Here is a 21,629-nt window from a genome sequence, read left to right as displayed (position 1 = left end):
GAAGCAAAGCTATGTATTACAGCCCTTCTCATGTCACTGATCTTGCATGGACTGCCAAGGACTCTATAACAACAATGCATATCATGTAGCAGTGTTAAAGAAGATTTCCAGTGAAAAAAATGTATCCCCTACGCAGGATAGGGGATAAGTGTTTTATCGCGGGGAGTCCGACCGTTGGGAACCCCTTTCCTCCCCCCCCCCAATCTAGATGCCACAATCGCTATTGACAATCCAAGAAGTCGCGACAGAAGCAAAGCTGTGTATTACAGCCCTTCTCATGTCACTGATCTTGCATGGACTGCCAAGGACTCTATATGTAGCAGTGTTAAAGAAGATTTCCAGTGAAATAAAATGTATCCCCTATGCAGGATAGGGGATAAGTGTTTTATCGCAGGAAGTCCGACCTTTGGGAACCCCTCTAATCCCCTCCCCCCCCACGATCTCCTGTATGGGGCCCCGGCTCTGCTAATGCGTGTTTCATTCCCACACAAACACTGTGTCTCCGCCATAGACAGGCCCGGACTGGCCTATCGGGATATCTGGATCTATCCCGGTGGGCCGCTGTTCCTGGGGCCGCTTTGGTGCCGGATCAACGTAGGGGCTCCTACATGAAAATAGGACCAGCGGGCTGCACAGGCGGCCGCATAGGCTGCCGGCAGGCCCGGCTCTATAACTAGGCGGACCAAGTGCCCGCTTAGGGGCGGCCAGGTCCGCAGTCCGGGGGGCTGAAAATTTGCTGCCCGCTCCGGTTTGTGTCCGCCCGCTCTGTCTGCCACCCTGTCCACTCTGTCTGTCCGTAGCCCTGGGAGCGCAGGGGAGTCACGTGTGGCGTCATTCCCCCCTGTGTCTTCACGCCATAAAGCTGGGAGCCCGTCACTGCTGCTGAGCATGGGACGGATCTGCGTGTGATTAAGGTAAGACTGAGGAGAGGGGGGTGTTGTATATGTATTATTGATGGGGGGGAGGCTGGGGGTGACTAACAAGGAGGAAGCGGTGTATAATTATGATTGATGGGGAGAGGCTGGGGGGTTAGGACCAAGGATCAGGAGGGGGGGGTGTATATTTATGATTGATGGGGGGGGGGGGTTGGGGGGTTAGGACCAAGGATGAGGGGGGGGGTGTATAATTATGATTGCTGGGGGGTTAGGACCGAGGATGAGGGGGAGGGTGTATATTTATGATTGATGGGGGGGGGGGGGTTGGGGGGTTAGGACCAAGGATGAGGGGGGGTGTATAATTATGATTGCTGGGGGGTTAGGACCGAGGATGAGGAGGGGGGTGTGTATATTTATGATTGATGGGGGGGGGGGTTAGGACCAAGGATGAGGAGGGGGGGTGTATAATTATGATTGATGGGGGGAGGCTGGGGGGTTAGGACCAAAGATGAGGAGGGGGGTGTATTTTTATGATTGATGGGGGGGGTTAGGACCAAGGATGAGGGGGGGGTGTATATTTATGATTAATGGGGGGGGGGCTGGGGGGTTAGGACCAAGGATGAGGGGAGGGGTATATATTTATGATTGAAGGGGGGGAGGCTGGGGGGGTTGGTGAGGATAACAAGGATGGGGGGGGTTTGGGGAGGTGTGAGGCTGAGGAAACGAAGGATAAGGGGGAGGTGTACATGCATGATTGATTGATGCGGGGTCCAAAGAATATGGGATAAGTTATAGATTGTGGGGGGGGGGGGGGGTCCAAGCGCTGGGACCCCCGCGATCTCCAGTACGGGCCTTGGCAGTCAGCTGGAAAAGAGGTATGCCGACCCCGCACAAAGTGCCGGCCGACAGACCCCTCCGTATTCTCCATAGAGATACATGTAGGGAGCGTGCCGACCACGGCTTCCTGTGGGTCAGACGTCGGCTTCTGGCATAATGACTGGGCCCCCGTGCAGGAGATCGTGGGGGGTCTCAATGCTTGGACCCCCCGCAATCTATAACTTATCCCCTATCCAAAGGCTAATCCAAAGACTAATGGCAGTATTATGTTTTGGGCACAGTGCATGGCAGTATTATGTTCAGGGTACAGTGTATGGCAGTATTATATTCAGGGCGCAGTGTATGGCAGTATTATATTCAGGGCGCAGTGTATGGCAGTATTATATTCAGGGTGCAGTGTATGGCAGTATTATATTCAGGGCACAGTGTATGGCAGTATTATATTCAGGGCACAGTGTATGGCATTATTATATTCGGGGCGCAGTGTATGGCAGTATTATATTCAGGGTGCAGTGTATGGCAGTATTATATTCAGGGCGCAGTGTATGGCTGTATTATATTCAGGGCTCAGTGTATGGCAGTATTATATTTGGGGCACAGTGTATGGCAGTATTATATTCAGGGCTCAGTGTATGGCTGTATTATATTCAGGGCGCAGTGTATGCCAGTATTATATTCAGGGCTCAGTGTATGGCAGTATTATATTTGGGGCGCAGTGTATGGCAGTATTATATTCAGGGCTCAGTGTATGGCTGTATTATATTCAGGGCGCAGTGTATGCCAGTATTATATTCAGGGTTCAGTGTATGGCTGTATTATATTTGGGGCGCAGTGTATGGCAGTATTATATTCAGGGCTCAGTGTATGGATGTATTATATTCAGGGCGCAGTGTATGCCAGTATTATAATCAGGGCTCAGTGTATGGCAGTATTATATTCAGGGCTCAGTGTATGGCAGTATTATATTTGGGGCGCAGTGTATGGCAGTATTACATTCAGGGCTCAGTGTATGGCTGTATTATATTCAGTGGGTACAGTGGGTGGCAGTATTACATTCAGTGGGTGCAGTGAGTGGCAGTATTTTATTTAGGGCACAGTATCTGGCAGTATTATAATGATTATTGTCGTCATACAGAGGATGAGGATCTGCTGACATAGTGAGGAGACAATGAAGTTTGGACCTCCGACTCTGCAGAAGATGGAGCTGGAAGAAGACCTGGCGTCTGGACCAGAGGAAAAGGAACGACAACAGAGAAGACATCACTCAGGTCACTGATATCATTGTGTATTCTCCTGACTGTCCCATCACTGCTGTAATTTGTAAGTTCTGCAGTGATGATGGGGATATTGTACTCCAATCTGTGGCCTTCAGCTGATACAAAACTGCATACCATAATGCCTCAGGCTCCAGACATGATGGGAGTTGTAGCTTTGCAACAGCTGGAGAGCAACTTGAAGCAAGGTGATTGGTGGAGGTCCCAGCATTCAGACCCCACCAAAAAAAAAAAAATGGACTGCTTATTCTTAAATGTCAGGGTGAATTTTTGGTCGCAGTCCAAACCCCCTTAAAAAAAGTCGCAAATTTAAGCCAGGTCAGACCTGGCTTACAAAACGTGCTGTAGCATTTAAAAAAAAAGGTTCACAAAAAGTCGCAAACTGCTACTTTTTGTACAACTTTTTGTGAAGCTCCACTCCCCGGCCATCTGCCCGCATCTACCTCCCACTGGCTAGCTGGTAGAACTACAACTCCTAGCATGTCCTCACTGTAAGAGCATGCTGGGGGTTTAGTCTTCCAACAGCTAGCTGGCAGGTGGGAGATGCGGGCGGGCGGGGGGGGGGGTGTCTTTGTTTTTCTACTTGAGGATTGGGGGGGGGCTGTCCTCAGTGTACAGAGCCCTGCTTGTCCTCAGTGTACAGGGCCCTGCTTGTCCTCAGTGCACAGAGCCCTGCTTGTCCTCAGTGTACAGAGCCCTGCTTGTCCTCAGTGTACAGGGCTCTGCTTGTCCTCAGTGTACAGGGCCCTGCTTGTCCTCAGTGTACAGGGCCCTGCTTGTCCTCAGTGTACAGGGCCCTGCTTGTCCTCAGTGTACAGGGCCCTGCTTGTCCTCAGTGTACAGGGCCCTGCTTGTCCTCAGTGTACAGGGCCCTGCTTGTCCTCAGTGTACAGGGCCCTGCTTGTCCTCAGTGTACAGAGCCCTGCTTGTCCTCAGTGTACAGAGCCCTGCTTGTCCTCAGTGTACAGAGCCCTGCTTGTCCTCAGTGTACAGAGCCCTGCTTTTCCTCAGTGTACAGGGCCCTGCTTGTCCTCAGTGTACAGGGCCCTGCTTGTCCTCGGTGTACAGAGCCCTGCTTGTCCTCAGTGTACAGAGCCCTGCTTGTCCTCAGTGTACAGAGCCCTGCTTGTCCTCAGTGTACAGAGTCCTGCTTGTCCTCAGGGTACAGAGCCCTGCTTGTTCTCAGTGTACAGAGCCCTGCTTGTCCTCAGGGTACAGAGCCCCGCTTTTCCTCAGTGTATAGAGTCCTGCTTGTCCTCAGGTACAGAGCCCCGCTTGTCCTCAGGTACAGAGCCCCGCTTGTCCTCAGTGTACCGAGCCCTGCTTGTTCTCAGGTACAAAGCCCTGCTTGTCCTCACTGTACAGAGCCCTGCTTGTCCTCACTGTACAGAGCACTGCTTGTCCTCAGTGACTGCACCTAATGTGGGGAACTATACTGCACCTAATATGGGGACTGTACTGCACCTAATGTGGGGAACTATACTGCACCTAATATGGGGACTGTACTGAACCTAATGTGGGGAACTGTACTGCACCTAATTGGGGGGGGGGGGGACTGTACTGCACCTAATGTGGGGGGAACTATACTGCACCTAATGTGGGGGACTATAATGCACATAAGGTGGGGGGAACTATACTGCACCTAATGTGGGGAACTATATGGCACCTAATGTACGGGAGATTGCAGGAGGTTGGACCCAGCACGATTAGACACTTATTAGGGGATACATTTTTTCATTTGACATCTTCTTTAATCTTTAAACTTCTGATGGCTTGCATACAGCATTATCAAAACAAGGTAACAGAATGATTAAATGGAATCTCTGCCCATAATTTCTCTAGGCAGAAATTCCGTAGTGTTCAAGGGGCCTTAGGAACAGTAGCTGGCATCTCATTATGCCACGTGTTGAATGTATTACAAGAGGCAATTGTCAATGGTGTAATGAGAACCACCAGCTTTAGGTTTCAATACTTTTTGACATTCTGAATTCTGAAAAACTTAGTATGCAATTTATTTAATTTCCATTGCTAAAAAAAAAAACATTGTCTCTGCTATTGGTCTGGGGTGTGACTACAGATATTATCACTGGGGACAAGATTATAAAGGGGAAATAGAACAGAGAGTTGGCAGACGCATTGGAAGCAGCGTGAGATGGAACACGTTGGGATCGTTCTTGTGCTCTTTTTATCTTCTATCTTCATTTCAACCCCATGTGCAGGTCAGTTTTTCTAGTATTCAGATAAGAACCTGAGGGCTTTAGGGTGAATCACATTATTGTATGGTAAAATGAAGTAAATATATTCGCCCTGATTTATCAAAATATGTGAAAGAAAACTGGAGAGAGGTTCCCACAGTGACCAATCACGGCTCAGATTTCACTTTACCATAACTTGTTAGTATATAAAAGCTGAGCTGTAAATGGTTGTTGTGGGCAAAATATCTCTAGCTTTTTTTTTTTTTTTTTTTTTATAAATCAGGACCATTGTCTTCTATATTTTCTGTGTATATTTGTTATGTCTTTATCATGTTTGTTATATGGTACCTTTACACATTAAAGGGGTACTCTGGTGAAAACCTTTTTTTTTTTTTAATCAAATGATGCCAGAAAGTTAAACAGATTTGTAAATTAGAGGGAAAACAATTAATATGTGCATCTCACAATTTATTAGCCAAGGTATAATGATTATACACCTACAGACAGGTGTGAAATAAATATAAGAAAATAAAAAATATAAATCATCACCTCAAGGCTAATACCAGACAACCTGATACATGATATTGATATAAGAATAATGAAAAAGGGGATCGTGCTTCAATTTTATGATAATGAATTGCAAAATGTATTAAAATGCATATAGTAATAAAATTATACAAAGACAATATATTAATAAACCTACTTCCACAGAGCCCTTGTGGAAAGGTGGTAATGTCCCGCACTGTAAAATTTCACTGTTATATTCAATAGTAATCAATAATCTGGCATTTGGTGGTTCGGAATGTTGTATACACAGTCTGCAATACAATAAGTATCAGTTAATGTATCCCAGTCCATACAAATAAGTGGATATATAGTTGGATATATAGTTACCAGCTGAAGATATTGTCCCAGCAGGCTTGTATTCACAGATGCACACTCGGACCAATGTCTGCATAGGCTGAACTGGAGCGCTGGCATGCGCCTCCGTGGCTGGTCTGCCTGCCACAGACCCTGTAGATGCCGCTATGGTGGTAAAGGTAGTAGAGGTAGTAGAGATAGCAGCTTGCAGGTGTCCAAGTTCGGACCTCTTGGAATCCGGTGGCGTCTGACGTCAGTAGCATGGTGAACGGGCTGACGAATGGACTTGATGCAAAGGACTGGATACAGGGAGACTGTGGCTGTTACAAAAGGTTAAATGCCAAACCTTCAATTCCATGCGGACTTGGCAGACAAGAGGAGAAAGCTGGCACATACGAAACTAAGCGTCGGGTGGAGTGCTGGACAGCACACGGGATGTGACTCACAGCAAGCCTGTAGCGGTGGTGCAAAGCCAAGCAAGTAGCATATAGCACGGAGAACAAAGTACACAGAAGAAGGTCGCACTCACCAGTCAGGTCTTTATTCAAGTCTTGCAGACATGATGTAGGCAACAGGCGGGGGAGCTGGAGTGGAGGACGGGAACAAGTTGTTTTGTAACTGAAGGTTTTCCAACCAGTGTGCATCCAGCTGTTGCAGAAGTACAACTCCCAGCATGCACGTCTCTCAGTGCATGCTGGGAGTTGTAGTTTTGAAACAGCTGGAGGTTTGCCCCCTCCCCCCATGTGAATGTATAGGGTACAGGTTTACAGTGAGTTTCCAGCTTCAAGTTTGAGCTGCGGCAAACTTTCCGCTTCAGCACAAACTCCTAGCGGGAAACTCACCATAAACCCCCGCTTGTGTGAATGTACCCTAAAAATACTACACTACACTAACACATAATAAAGGGTAAAACACTACATATAAACCCCCTTACACTGCCCCCCCCCCAATAAAAATTAAAAACGTATCGTACAGCAGTGTTTCCCAAAACGGAGCCTCCAGCTGTTGCAAAACAACAACTCCCAGCTTTTCTGGACAGCCACTCACTGTCCAGGCATGCTGGGAGTTTAGCAACAGCTGGAGGCACCCTGTTTGAGAATCACTGGCATAGAATACCCCCATGTCCACCCCTATGCAATCCCTAATTTAGTCCTCAAATGCGAATGGTGCTCTCTCACTTCGGAGCCTTGTTGTATTTCAAGGAAACAGTTAAGGGCCACATATGGGGTATTTCCGTACTAAGCAGCAATTGCACTACAAATTTTGGGGGGCTTTTACCCCCTATGAAAAGGAAAATTTGGGGTCTACAACAGCCTGTTAGTGTAAAAAAAATAATTATTATTTTACACTAACATGCTGGTGTTGCCCCATACTTTTTATTTTCACAAGAGGTAAAAGGAAAAAAACGCAATTTCTCCTTAGTACGGTAATACCCCATATGTTGGTGGAAAATGCTCTGCGGACGCACAACAAGGCTCAGGAGTGAGAGCGCACTTTGTATATTTGAGGCCTAAATTGGTGATTTTCACAGGGGTGGCTGATTATACAGCGGTAATTTTTCATTTGCACAGCCCACTTTTCCAAAGATGTGTCAAATGCCAATGGGATGTAAATGCTCACTGCACCCCTTAATAAATTCTGTGAGGGGGGTAGTTTTTTGTCAGATGTGCAAAAAAAATGCTCTGGTCCTTAAGTTGAAAATGGGCTTGGTCCTTAAGGGGTTAAGGAGATTCAATAACATTTAGTTAAAAAAAAACACAAAATATCACACATCTTTTGTTCTTTTTTTTTTTTATCGTTCCATACCATTTAGATAATACTAGATGGTCTGTAAAGAATTTTCACAGCAAACCCAAAGAAAATGCAAAATTAGGACATAACACAACAAAATCAAATTGTTTGGATTTTGGTAAAGCTTTTTTTTCTATTGTATTTCTTAAATAATAACTCATCTCCCACCGTACTTTGATCCCTTGGTGACCCATTTGACACCCTGCAGTCTACACCCCTTTCCTGAAGGCTGTGTGCAGGAAAGCATTGCCATGACATTTCAGGGATCAGTAAAGTAAGTATTACATTTTTTTTCAACAGTAAGTGTTTATTGAATTTTTAGGCAAACAATATAATGCAAAAGCAAGTATAGAGTGACACAGCAGTAGCCCCTTTCAAAAGGGAGGTGTGTCCTATAGGAATCAGAAGGATCTGAAGGTCAGCAAAACAGATAGAACATAAGAAAGTCAAAATAAACAAATAAATAAACCAATTACTTAGTGCTGGTGGGACACATCATCACAAAATGCAAAAATCAATACACAAGTTTAATTTGCGGCTACTATGATATCCGAGATAAATAGGTAGGAAGAAGAGAAAGAGGAGAAACAGGAGGAAGAGAGGATAGGGGGAAACTAGGACATACAGGCTTACCAGTAAACATATTCTATTTTTTTTATTATGGGTTTTAAAGGGATTGTCTAGTGAAAACTATGTTATCCCATATCCACATGATAGGGTATAAGTAGCTGAGCACAAGCTCTATTCATTTCTAGGGAGCGTTAAAGAGACCAGAGTACAGCAGTCCGGCATCTCCGGTGCTCCCACAGAAATGAATGAAGTGTGTGCCATCTACAGTACGCACTCTTCATTGAGAGAGAGGGGGTACTGCGATCAGCTACTTATCTATTATTCTGTGGATGGGTGGTTGGTTTGATGACATCTTGTGCCTAAAACTGTCCTCCTGAGTTTTCTTCAGTCAGGCATCACTTAGTAGAACTACATTTTATTTTTTATGGTCCCAGAATACCACTTTAACTACAAAAAATCCAAAACACACTGGCCAACATTTACTGTTACCATGCCTACAGTTTAGTGTTGGCTTTAATGACAATTTTGGTGCATGTTTTTGTGTACCAAAAGTTGCAACACTTTGCAAGAAGAAACCCAAACAGCGCCACTAATTGCATTTTTAGGATATGGTCCCACAAAGCACTTACGTAGTATATCTCAAGCTGTGCAGCAGGAAAAACTGCTGTTCAGCAAGAAATACACTGCGTATTACCTGTTTAGCATACACCCTGGTGGCATCCCTGTGTGTTAAGTGAGGTTTGGAGGCAGGGCCACGCAGGACAGTCACGCCAGCGCGCGGCTCCACCTCAAAACCTCAGTGAACACACAGGGCTGCTGCCAGGTAGCTCTATGTGTATGCTCAATGGAGAAAATATGTCGTGACTGACAGGGTGGACATGGAGAGTGAGCCCTAAGCTGTCCCTAGAAACACTCTCCCTGCCTACTTGCCCATCCATAAATGGTAGATTGACAACCTCTAGCCAGTCCCTCCCTGCGCTAAAGTGCAATGGGCGTAAAGGTACACAAATAATATAGTACATAATATAAAAAATTCAGAAACGTAACAGGAAAATAACCAAACAACCAGATAAACCAGGCAGGATATAAATATACAAACAGGGCAGGATATAGTGTACTAACATACAGTTCAGAAACCGGAATCAAGATAAACGGCAGATGTGAATATATGAACAAGACTAGATATGGAATAAGTATACAGCAGAAACCAGGAGATGCTGGGGATGAACAGATGGAATGAATGTAAAATACTAAACAGGTCAGGAAACATAGAACACTGTTCACACTGGACACTGAACAAAGAACAAACTAGACTCCCCACTCCAAACATGGAGGGACATCAATAACAAAGCCAAATAGACTACTAGCCAGTGGGCACACTCCACCGTGTGATCAGGATACTGGCCTAGAAGGAAACAGAAATATAATACACGGAACACTGGACTGAGAAATGGATGAGTCTGAACAGACTCCACAAAACCAAACTCCAAAGCATGGAGGAATAAAGGCCTGGATATTAAACAGGAATAATACAAAACCAAACTCCATAACATGGAGGAATACGGGTCAGGATTCCAAACAGGAATACTAAATACAGAGCATGGGTACAAGCACAAGACTCACAGTGTGAACACAGACTAAGATAACAAGATTAAAGCAGAACGGACATAATCCTAAAAACCGACAGATGTACTAAAAACCAAGCAGACTAAAATCTATAACAACAGGCATAATAACCATGGTTAGAACTCAGAGCAACAAACATAGCAAAGGTAAAACTAATAACCAGCAGCCAGAGTACCAGCAGAGCTCGGGTTATAAAACCACACCCGAGTTCTCATTGGCATTAGCTATTCTTCTAGCGAGGGAGAATAGCACAAAAACTGCTCAGCCATAAAAACTAGTGCCTGAACAGACCCCAAGACAGAAAAATACAAAAACAGACATTACAATATGCAGCATATTTCCCGGTGTGCAGCAGATTTTGCGCGGCCTAAAAAATGCTGCGCAAGCCCTATCTGGGACCGTAGCCTAATAGATTTGCAATTGAAACCTACACTAACATGCTGCTTTTTCTTTACAAATCTTAAAGTGGTCAGAAAATTCCAACAGAATTGTGCAGGTAGGGAAAATTACAGTTTTTTTGTTTTTTTGTTTTTGTATTATAGCTTCCATATTAATAGTTTTTTTATAGCATAATGGGACACAATGCGCCAGGGAACTAGATTAGTAAATCTGGAGAAAATAAATCTGAAAATTCACCTGCATAAAAAATTTACATTGTTGGTCCCAATCTGTGCTGTACATTTCCACTGCATGTGAATCAGATTTTGTCGCGGCGATCGCTCCAGTCCAGTGCTCTGACCGTGAATGCTCACCACCTAATTCCCCTGGCAGGCCCCTTTTGTTACCTGCTGATGCCCGGCTCTCTGGCTCCGGCTTCTCCAGATTTAAAGGGTAAGCACACCACTAATTGGTGCCTGGTCCTTCCCATATGTTATTTAAGCCAGGTCCTCCCCCTCTTCCCTGCCGAATCTTCAGTGTCTTTTTTGACTACGCACCGTTGCCGCCGGTCTTGACCTTCGGCTAAGTCCAACTACGCCTCTGCCTCATCCATCTGTACCTCGTCTTGCCCAGCTACCTGTGTGGTCGAGTCGTAATGGGGGTAGCGACCTGGGTGTCGCCTGCCGCAGCAAGCTCCTCCTGCCTTACGGCGGGCTCTGGTGAAGACCAGCGGCACCTTAGACTCCGCTCCCCGTTATGGCCCATGTCATCTGCCACAAAGCTCGGTGGATCCACATCCAGCATCAAAAAAGATTTGTTCAAATCTGAGGATTTTCTTTTTTTTATCAACTATGTCTTTATTGAGCATGAGGAAAAGAACATTGGTAACATAAACACCCCACTCGCAGGTGGTAAAACAACAATGCTCTTGTTTTCCATATTTTCAGTGGATACAGTGAGCTTCAGAACTAAATTATCAACATGTTGCACAGCAGTGTTATTTTAAGGCGATTAGGCTCGAATGGAGCGCACTCTAAGTGTCAGCAGCAGCACATGAGGTAACTATAAACTTGCGATTAGCTCCACACCAGTCGGGTGCTTGGGAGAGCATGGAATTGGGGAGGGTTGATAGTATCAAGCGGGAGAGGGAGGGTAGGGGAGGTGGTGGGTCAAGGTAAGGATGTGTATGAGAAGGCAGGTGGTAAAGGAAACATGGGGGATACCTAGGGGGGGGAGTAGAAAGAGAGAACAAAGAGAGTAGCGGAAGGTAAGAAAAAGGAACAAAGGTCAGAAAAAGCAGCAGAGGAGGAGACGAGGGTTAGTGAAGAGGATAGAGAACAAGGGGCAGGCAAGGTGTCTGAGCCTCTGAGCAGTCAGGTAGATGGCAGTCGACCAAAATCATGTCGTCAAAGCATAAGGTGAATCTAGCCACGGTTTCCATATCTTGCAATAGGTATCGTGTGTTCTATTTAATCTACTGTACATTTCCTCAAATCTATTGATCTGAGAAATCTTAGCGAGCCAATCACTCTTGGTCAGAGGCGTTGTGTTCAGCCAATTTAAAGGGATTAGGGATTTTGATGCCACCATATGAGAGATCAGTATATCTGATGCGGGGACGTAGGAGATGGAGGGGCAACCCAGCAGGACGGACTCAGGATTAAGTTGAACAGGAGATTCCACTATTAAGTTAATTGTTGATTCCACCTCCTGCCAGAAAGGCATGACGGAGGGACAGAACCACCAAATGTGGGCGTGCGTACCTCGCTGATCCAAGCATCTCCAGCACTTATCAGAGGGGGAGAGGCCATGCGCGTATAGGAATTCAGGGACTTTATACCAGCGTGACAATATTTTAAAATGTGTTTCTTGCATTCTAATACACCTGGACTGACCATGTGAGGCCGCGAGAATACGGTCTATTTCTAGTTCTGTAAAAGAACGCCCTAGTTCCCTCTCCCATGAGGCAATGTAATGAGGTTTCCATTTCAGCTGCGCCAATCTATATACAAACGGAGTTTTGAAAGCTTCCACGGCTCACCATTGGAGGTAACCAAGGAATTCTCAAAATCCGTCAGGCTCCTTAATGGTAGAAACTTGCTGCTAAAAGTCCTACAGCATGATTTGACATGATCTAGGTGTAAGAAGGAGGCACCTACCTCAGGCATCAAACTTTGTAGAGCATCGTCGGACGGGATCCCACCATCAGAGAAAAACTGCGAAATTGGCAATCTGGACAATTTGTTCCACATGGGAGCAAAGGTGGGTACAGACATGTCAACGGCTGCAGGTATAAGATGTGAAGGGAGAAGGGGGGAGATAGAAGGGGAAAGAGAAGGGGAGAAATGCTGCCAGGAGGAGAAAATGCCACCATATAAAAGTCAGTCATTGGGATCGGTATGTCGCCTGCCTCTCACAGTCGGCATCCACAGAGCCTCAAGTAGGTCACCCCCGTATGCCTCATGTGCCCACTGTACCCATCGGGCCATATATCGGTCTGCTAGACGCGTCCATCGTTTAAGTTGAATCTCCTCATACAATCGACGGACGTCCGGCAGACCGATGCCTCCCTCCGAGCATCGGCGAACGAGCAAAGAATGTGATAGTCTGGGGCGTTTTTGTTTCCAGAGGTATTTGTGTCACGATGCCGGCTGGCAGGTAGTGGACCCTCTGTGCCAGAGAGGGATTGGCGTGGACCGTGCTAGTGGACCGGTTCTAAGCCACTACTGGTTTTCACCAGAGCCCGCCGCAAAGCGGGATGGTCTTGCTGCGGCGGTAGTGACCAGGTCGTATCCACTAGCAACGGCTCACCTCTCTGGCTGCTGAAGATAGGCGCGGTACAAGGGAGTAGGCAGAAGCAAGGTCGGACGTAGCAGAAGGTCGGGGCAGGCAGCAAGGATCGTAGTCAGGGGCAACGGCAGAAGGTCTGGAAACACAGGCAAGGAACACACAAGGAACGCTTTCACTGGCACTAAGGCAACAAGATCCGGCAAGGGAGTGCAAGGGAAGTGAGGTAATATAGGGAAGTGCACAGGTGAAAACCCTAATTGGAACCACTGCGCCAATCAGCGGCGCAGTGGCCCTTTAAATCGCAGAGACCCGGCGCGCGCGCGCCCTAGGGAGCGGGGCCGCGCGCGCCGGGACAGAACAGACGGGGAGCGAGTCAGGTAGGGGAGCCGGGGTGCGCATCGCGAGCGGGCGCTACCCGCATCGCGAATCGCATCCCGGCTGGCAGCAGGATCGCAGCGCCCCGGGTCAGAGGACGTGACCGGAGCGCTGCAGCGGAGGGAGTGAAGCGAGCGCTCCGGGGAGGAGCGGGAACCCGGAGCGCTCGGCGTAACAGTACCCCCCCCCTTGGGTCTCCCCCTCTTCTTGGAGCCTGAGAACCTGAGGAGCAGACTTTTGTCAAGGATGTTGTCCTCAGGTTCCCAGGATCTCTCTTCAGGACCACAACCCTCCCAGTCTACTAAAAAAAAATTTTTCCCTCTGACCTTTTTGGCAGCCAAAATTTCCTTGACCGAGAAGACGTCCGAGGAGCCGGAAACAGGAGTGGGAGGAACAGATTTGGGAGAAAAACGGTTGAGGATGAGTGGTTTGAGAAGAGAGACGTGAAAGGCATTAGGGATACGAAGAGAAGGAGGAAGAAGAAGTTTATAAGAGACAGGATTAATTTGACACAAAATTTTGAAAGGACCAAGATAGCGTGGTCCCAACTTGTAGCTAGGGACACGGAAGCGGACATATTTAGCGGAGAGCCATACCTTGTCTCCAGGGGAAAAAACGGGGGGAGCTCTTCTTTTCTTATCCGCGAACCTCTTCATGCGTGAAGAAGCCTGTAAGAGAGAATTTTGGGTCTCTCTCCATATAATGGAAAGGTCACGAGAAATTTCATCCACAGCGGGCAGACCAGAGGGCAAGGGGGTAGGGAGGGGGGGAAGAGGGTGACGGCCGTACACCACGAAAAATGGGGATTTGGAGGAAGATTCAGAGACCCTGAAGTTATACGAAAATTCGGCCCATGGAAGGAGATCTGCCCAGTCATCCTGGCGGGAGGAAACAAAATGTCGCAAATAATCACCCAGGATCTGGTTAATTCTTTCTACTTGTCCATTGGACTGGGGATGATATGCAGAGGAAAAATTTAATTTAATCTTGAGTTGTTTACAGAGAGCCCTCCAGAATTTAGACACGAATTGGACCCCTCTATCCGAGACAATCTGCGTAGGCAACCCGTGAAGACGAAAAATGTGTACAAAAAATTGTTTAGCCAACTGAGGCGCAGAAGGAAGACCAGGAAGAGGGATGAAATGTGCCATTTTGGAGAATCGATCAACGACCACCCAAATAACGGTGTTGCCACGGGAAGGGGGTAAATCAGTAATAAAATCCATACCAATCAGAGACCAAGGCTGTTCGGGGACAGGCAGAGGATGAAGAAAACCAGCGGGCTTCTGGCGAGGAGTCTTATCCCGGGCACAGATAGTGCAGGCTCGCACAAAGTCCCCAACATCCGTCTCCAGAGTCGGCCACCAATAGAAGCGGGAGATGAGTTGCACAGATTTCTTGATGCCCGCATGACCTGCGAGATGGGAGGAGTGACCCCATTTGAGGATTCCGAGGCGTTGGCGTGGAGAAACAAAGGTCTTTCCTGGAGGAGTCTGCCTGATGGAGGCAGGAGAAGTGGAGATCAGGCAGTCAGGTGGAATGATGTGTTGCGGAGGGAGATCAACTTCTGAGGCATCCGAGGAACGAGAGAGAGCATCGGCCCTAATGTTCTTATCGGCAGGACGAAAGTGAATCTCAAAATTAAATCGGGCAAAGAACAGAGACCACCGGGCCTGGCGAGGATTCAGCCGTTGGGCCGACTGGAGGTAGGAGAGGTTCTTGTGGTCGGTGTAGATAATAACAGGAAATCTTGATCCCTCCAGCAGATGCCTCCATTCCTCAAGTGCTAATTTAATGGCTAGAAGCTCTCGATCCCCGATGGAGTAGTTCCTCTCCGCTGGAGAGAAGGTCCTAGAGAAAAAACCACAAGTGACAGCATGCCCGGAAGGATTTTTTTGTAGAAGAACAGCTCCAGCTCCTACTGAGGAGGCATCAACCTCCAATAGGAAGGGTTTGGAAGGGTCAGGTCTGGAGAGCACGGGAGCCGAAGAAAAGGCAGACTTGAGTCGTTTAAAGGAGTCTTCTGCTTGAGGAGGCCAGGACTTGGGATCAGCATTTTTCTTGGTTAAAGCCACGATAGGAGCCACAATGGTAGAAAAATGTGGAATAAATTGCCTGTAATAATTGGCGAACCCCAAAAAGCGTTGGATAGCACGGAGTCCGGAGGGGCGTGGCCAATTTAAGACGGCAGAGAGTTTGTCTGGATCCATCTGTAGTCCCTGGCCAGAGACCAAATATCCTAGAAAAGGAAGAGATTGGCATTCAAACAGACATTTCTCAATTTTGGCATAGAGTTGGTTGTCACGAAGTCTCTGAAGAACCATACGGACATGCTGGCGGTGTTCTTCTAGATTGGCAGAAAAAATTAGGATATCGTCCAGATATACCACAACACAGGAGTATAACAGATCACGAAAAATTTCATTGACAAAGTCTTGGAAGACGGCAGGGGCATTGCACAGTCCAAAGGGCATGACCAGATACTCAAAGTGTCCATCTCTGGTGTTAAATGCCGTTTTCCACTCGTCCCCCTCTCTGATGCGGATGAGGTTATAGGCGCCTCTTAAGTCCAATTTAGTGAAGATGTGGGCACCTTGGAGGCGATCAAAGAGTTCAGAGATGAGGGGTAAGGGGTAGCGGTTCTTAACCGTGATTTTATTAAGACCGCGGTAGTCAATGCAAGGACGTAGGGAGCCATCTTTTTTGGACACAAAGAAAAATCCGGCTCCGGCAGGAGAGGAGGATTTACGGATAAAGCCCTTTTTTAGATTCTCCTGGACGTATTCGGACATGGCAAGAGTCTCTGGGGCAGAGAGAGGATAAATTCTGCCCCGGGGTGGAGTAGTACCCGGGAGGAGGTCGATAGGGCAATCATAAGGCCTGTGAGGAGGTAGAGTCTCAGCTTGTTTTTTGCAGAAAACATCCGCGAAGTCCATATAGGCCTTAGGGAGACCGGTTACTGGAGGAACCACAGAGTTACGGCAAGGGTTACTGGGAAGTTGAAGCCAGGGAAGTCCAAGGAGAATCTCCGAGGTGCAATTGGGGAGGACCAAAAGTTCAATCCTCTCATGATGAGATCCGATGCTCATAAGAAGGGGCTCCGTGCGGAAACGTATGGTACAGTCCAATCTTTCATTATTTACACAATTGATGTAGAGGGGTCTGGCGAGACTGGTCACTGGGATGTTGAACCTGTTGACGAGAGAGGCCAAAATAAAATTTCCTGCAGATCCAGAGTCCAAGAAGGCCACTGTAGAGAAGGAGAAGGCAGAGGCAGACATCCGCACAGGCACAGTAAGACGTGGAGAAGCAGAGTAGACATCAAGGACTGTCTCACCTTTGTGCGGAGTCAGCGTACGTCTTTCCAGGCGGGGAGGACGGATAGGACAATCCCTCAGGAAGTGTTCGGTACTAGCACAGTACAGGCAGAGGTTCTCCATACGGCGTCGTGTCCTCTCTTGAGGTGTCAGGCGAGACCGGTCGACCTGCATAGCCTCCACGGCGGGAGGCACAGGAACAGATTGCAGGGGACCAGAGGAGAGAGGAGCCGAGGAGACGAAACGCCTCGTGCGAACAGAGTCCATATCTTGGCGGAGTTCCTGACGCCTTTCAGAAAAACGCATGTCAATGCGAGTGGCTAGGTGAATAAGTTCATGTAGATTAGCAGGAATTTCTCGTGCGGCCAGAACATCTTTAATGTTGCTGGATAGGCCTTTTTTGAAGGTCGCGCAGAGGGCCTCATTATTCCAGGACAATTCTGAAGCAAGTGTACGGAATTGTACGGCATACTCGCCAACGGAAGAATTACCCTGGACCAGGTTCAACAGGGCAGTCTCAGCAGAAGAGGCTCGGGCAGGTTCCTCAAAGACACTTCGGATTTCCGAGAAGAAGGAGTGTACAGAGGCAGTGACGGGGTCATTGCGGTCCCAGAGCGGTGTGGCCCATGACAGGGCTTTTCCGGACAGAAGACTGACTACGAAAGCCACCTTAGACCTTTCAGTGGGAAACAGGTCCGACATCATCTCCAGATGCAGGGAACATTGGGAAAGAAAGCCACGGCAAAACTTAGAGTCCCCATCAAATTTATCCGGCAAGGATAAGCGTATCCCAGGAGCGGCCACTCGCTGCGGAGGAGGTGCAGGAGCTGGCGGAGGAGATGACTGCTGAAGCTGTGGTAGCAACTGTTGTAGCATAACGGTCAGTTGAGACAGCTGTTGGCCTTGTTGCGCTATCTGTTGTGACTGCTGGGCGACCACCGTGGTGAGGTCAGCGACAACTGGCAGAGGAACTTCAGCGGGATCCATGGCCGGATCTACTGTCACGATGCCGGCTGGCAGGTAGTGGACCCTCTGTGCCAGAGAGGGATTGGCGTGGACCGTGCTAGTGGACCGGTTCTAAGCCACTACTGGTTTTCACCAGAGCCCGCCGCAAAGCGGGATGGTCTTGCTGCGGCGGTAGTGACCAGGTCGTATCCACTAGCAACGGCTCACCTCTCTGGCTGCTGAAGATAGGCGCGGTACAAGGGAGTAGGCAGAAGCAAGGTCGGACGTAGCAGAAGGTCGGGGCAGGCAGCAAGGATCGTAGTCAGGGGCAACGGCAGAAGGTCTGGAAACACAGGCAAGGAACACACAAGGAACGCTTTCACTGGCACTAAGGCAACAAGATCCGGCAAGGGAGTGCAAGGGAAGTGAGGTAATATAGGGAAGTGCACAGGTGAAAACCCTAATTGGAACCACTGCGCCAATCAGCGGCGCAGTGGCCCTTTAAATCGCAGAGACCCGGCGCGCGCGCGCCCTAGGGAGCGGGGCCGCGCGCGCCGGGACAGAACAGACGGGGAGCGAGTCAGGTAGGGGAGCCGGGGTGCGCATCGCGAGCGGGCGCTACCCGCATCGCGAATCGCATCCCGGCTGGCAGCAGGATCGCAGCGCCCCGGGTCAGAGGACGTGACCGGAGCGCTGCAGCGGAGGGAGTGAAGCGAGCGCTCCGGGGAGGAGCGGGAACCCGGAGCGCTCGGCGTAACAATTTGGAGAAGAGCGATCTAATGGAAGTAAAGAATTTGCCCGGTAGGGTGATCGGTAACATCAGGAATTTATACGTAATCTTGGGAATTATGTAGCATTTGTTACGCCGAGCGCTCCGGGTCCCCGCTCCTCCCCGGAGCGCTCGCTACCCTCTCCCCGCTGCAGCGCTCCGGTCAGATCCACTGACCCGGGGCGCTGCGATTCCGCTTCCAGCCGGGATGCGATTCGCGATGCGGGTAGCGCCCGCTCGCGATGCGCACCCCGGCTCCCGTACCTGACTCGCTCTCCCTCGGTCCTGTCCCGGCGCGCGTGGCCCCGCTCCCTAGGGCGCGCGCGCGCCGGGTCTTTGCGATTTAAAGGGCCACTGCGCCGCTGATTGGCGCAGTGATTCCAATTAGTGTCTTCACCTGTGCACTTCCCTATATCACCTCACTTCCCCTGCACTTCCTTGCCGGATCTTGTTGCCATTGTGCCAGTGAAAGCGTTTCCTTGTGTGTTCCTAGCCTGTGTTCCAGACCTCCTGCCGTTGCCCCTGACTACGATCCTTGCTGCCTGCCCCGACCTTCTGCTACGTCCGACCTTGCTTCTGTCTACTCCCTTGTACCGCGCCTATCTTCAGCAGCCAGAGAGGTGAGCCGTTGCTAGTGGATACGACCTGGTCACTACCGCCGCAGCAAGACCATCCCGCTTTGCGGCGGGCTCTGGTGAAAACCAGTAGTGACTTAGAACCGATCCACTAGCACGGTCCACGCCAATCCCTCTCTGGCACAGAGGATCCACTACCTGCCAGCCGGCATCGTGACAGTAGATCCGGCCATGGATCCCGCTGAAGTTCCTCTGCCAGTTGTCGCTGACCTTACCACGGTGGTCGCCCAGCAGTCACAACAGATTGCGCAACAAGGCCAACAGCTGTCTCAACTGACCGTTATGCTACAGCAGTTACTACCACAGCTTCAGCAGTCATCTCCTCCGCCAGCTCCTGCACCTCCTCCGCAGCGAGTGGCCGCTCCTGGTCTACGCCTATCCTTGCCGGATAAATTTGATGGGGACTCTAAGTTTTGCCGTGGCTTTCTTTCCCAATGTTCCCTGCATCTGGAGATGATGTCGGACCTGTTTCCCACTGAAAGGTCTAAGGTGGCTTTCGTAGTCAGCCTCCTGTCTGGAAAAGCCCTGTCTTGGGCCACACCGCTCTGGGACCGCAATGACCCCGTCACTGCCTCTGTACACTCCTTCTTCTTGGAAATCCGAAGTGTCTTTGAGGAACCTGCCCGAGCCTCTTCTGCTGAGACTGCCCTGTTGAACCTGGTCCAGGGTAGTTCTTCCGTTGGCGAGTATGCCGTACAATTCCGTACTCTTGCTTCAGAATTATCCTGGAATAATGAGGCCCTCTGCGCGACCTTTAAAAAAGGCCTATCCAGCAACATTAAAGATGTTCTGGCCGCACGAGAAATTCCTGCTAATTTACATGAACTTATTCACCTAGCCACTCGCATTGACATGCGTTTTTCCGAAAGGCGTCAGGAGCTCCGCCAAGATATGGACTCTGTTCGCACGAGGCGTTTCTTCTCCTCGGCTCCTCTCTCCTCTGGTCCCCTGCAATCTGTTCCTGTGCCTCCCGCCGTGGAGGCTATGCAGGTCGACCGGTCTCGCCTGACACCTCAAGAGAGGACACGACGCCGCATGGAGAACCTCTGCCTGTACTGTGCTAGTACCGAACACTTCCTGAGGGATTGTCCTATCCGTCCTCCCCGCCTGGAAAGACGTACGCTGACTCCGCACAAAGGTGAGACAGTCCTTGATGTCTACTCTGCTTCTCCACGTCTTACTGTGCCTGTGCGGATGTCTGCCTCTGCCTTCTCCTTCTCTACTGTGGCCTTCTTGGACTCTGGATCTGCAGGAAATTTTATTTTGGCCTCTCTCGTCAACAGGTTCAACATCCCAGTGACCAGTCTCGCCAGACCCCTTTACATCAATTGTGTAAACAATGAAAGATTGGACTGTACCATACGTTTCCGCACGGAGCCCCTTCTTATGAGCATCGGATCTCATCACGAGAGGATTGAACTTTTGGTCCTCCCCAATTGCACCTCGGAAATTCTCCTTGGACTTCCCTGGCTTCAACTTCATTCCCCAACCCTGGATTGGTCCACTGGGGAGATCAAGAGTTGGGGTCCCTCTTGTTCCAAGGACTGTTTAAAACCGGTTCCCAGTAACCCTTGCCGTGACTCTGTGGTTCCTCCAGTAACCGGTCTCCCTAAGGCCTATATGGACTTCGCGGATGTTTTCTGCAAAAAACAAGCTGAGACTCTACCTCCTCACAGGCCTTATGATTGTCCTATCGACCTCCTCCCGGGCACTACTCCACCCCGGGGCAGAATTTATCCTCTCTCTGCCCCAGAGACTCTTGCCATGTCTGAATACGTCCAGGAAAATTTAAAAAAGGGCTTTATCCGTAAATCCTCCTCTCCTGCCGGAGCCGGATTTTTCTTTGTGTCCAAAAAAGATGGCTCCCTACGTCCTTGCATTGACTACCGCGGTCTTAATAAAATCACGGTTAAGAACCGCTACCCCCTACCCCTCATCTCTGAACTCTTTGATCGCCTCCAAGGTGCCCACATCTTTACTAAATTGGACTTAAGAGGCGCCTATAACCTCATCCGCATCAGAGAGGGGGATGAGTGGAAAACGGCATTTAACACCAGAGATGGACACTTTGAGTATCTGGTCATGCCCTTTGGCCTGTGCAACGCCCCTGCTGTCTTCCAAGACTTTGTTAATGAAATTTTTCGTGATCTGTTATACTCCTGTGTTGTTGTATATCTGGACGATATCCTAATTTTTTCTGCCAACCTAGAAGAACACCGCCAGCATGTCCGTATGGTTCTTCAGAGACTTCGTGACAATCAACTCTATGCCAAAATTGAGAAATGTCTGTTTGAATGCCAATCTCTTCCTTTTCTAGGATATTTGGTCTCTGGCCAGGGACTACAAATGGATCCAGACAAACTCTCTGCCGTCTTAGATTGGCCACGCCCC

At 48.9% G+C, this 21,629-nt stretch overlaps 1 protein-coding gene across 1 annotated transcript in view; it reads left to right on the top strand.

Moving 5' to 3' along the window:
* The first annotated feature begins 5,134 nt into the window (after positions 1–5,134).
* LOC130305814 (mast cell protease 1A-like) overlaps positions 5,135–21,629 on the top strand; it is a 36,204-nt gene continuing 19,709 nt past the window's right edge. The window contains exon 1 of the mRNA XM_056552024.1: positions 5,135–5,205. Coding sequence (XP_056407999.1) covers positions 5,139–5,205 — 67 coding nt within the window. The 5' untranslated portion in view covers positions 5,135–5,138. The remainder of the gene's footprint in view (positions 5,206–21,629) is intronic.

This window comes from Hyla sarda, chromosome 1 (assembly GCF_029499605.1).
Source record: "Hyla sarda isolate aHylSar1 chromosome 1, aHylSar1.hap1, whole genome shotgun sequence".
Taxonomy (NCBI): Eukaryota; Metazoa; Chordata; class Amphibia; order Anura; family Hylidae; genus Hyla; species Hyla sarda.
The sequence above is the reverse complement of the archived record's forward strand: the minus strand, read 5'-3'. Positions and strand labels throughout refer to the sequence as shown.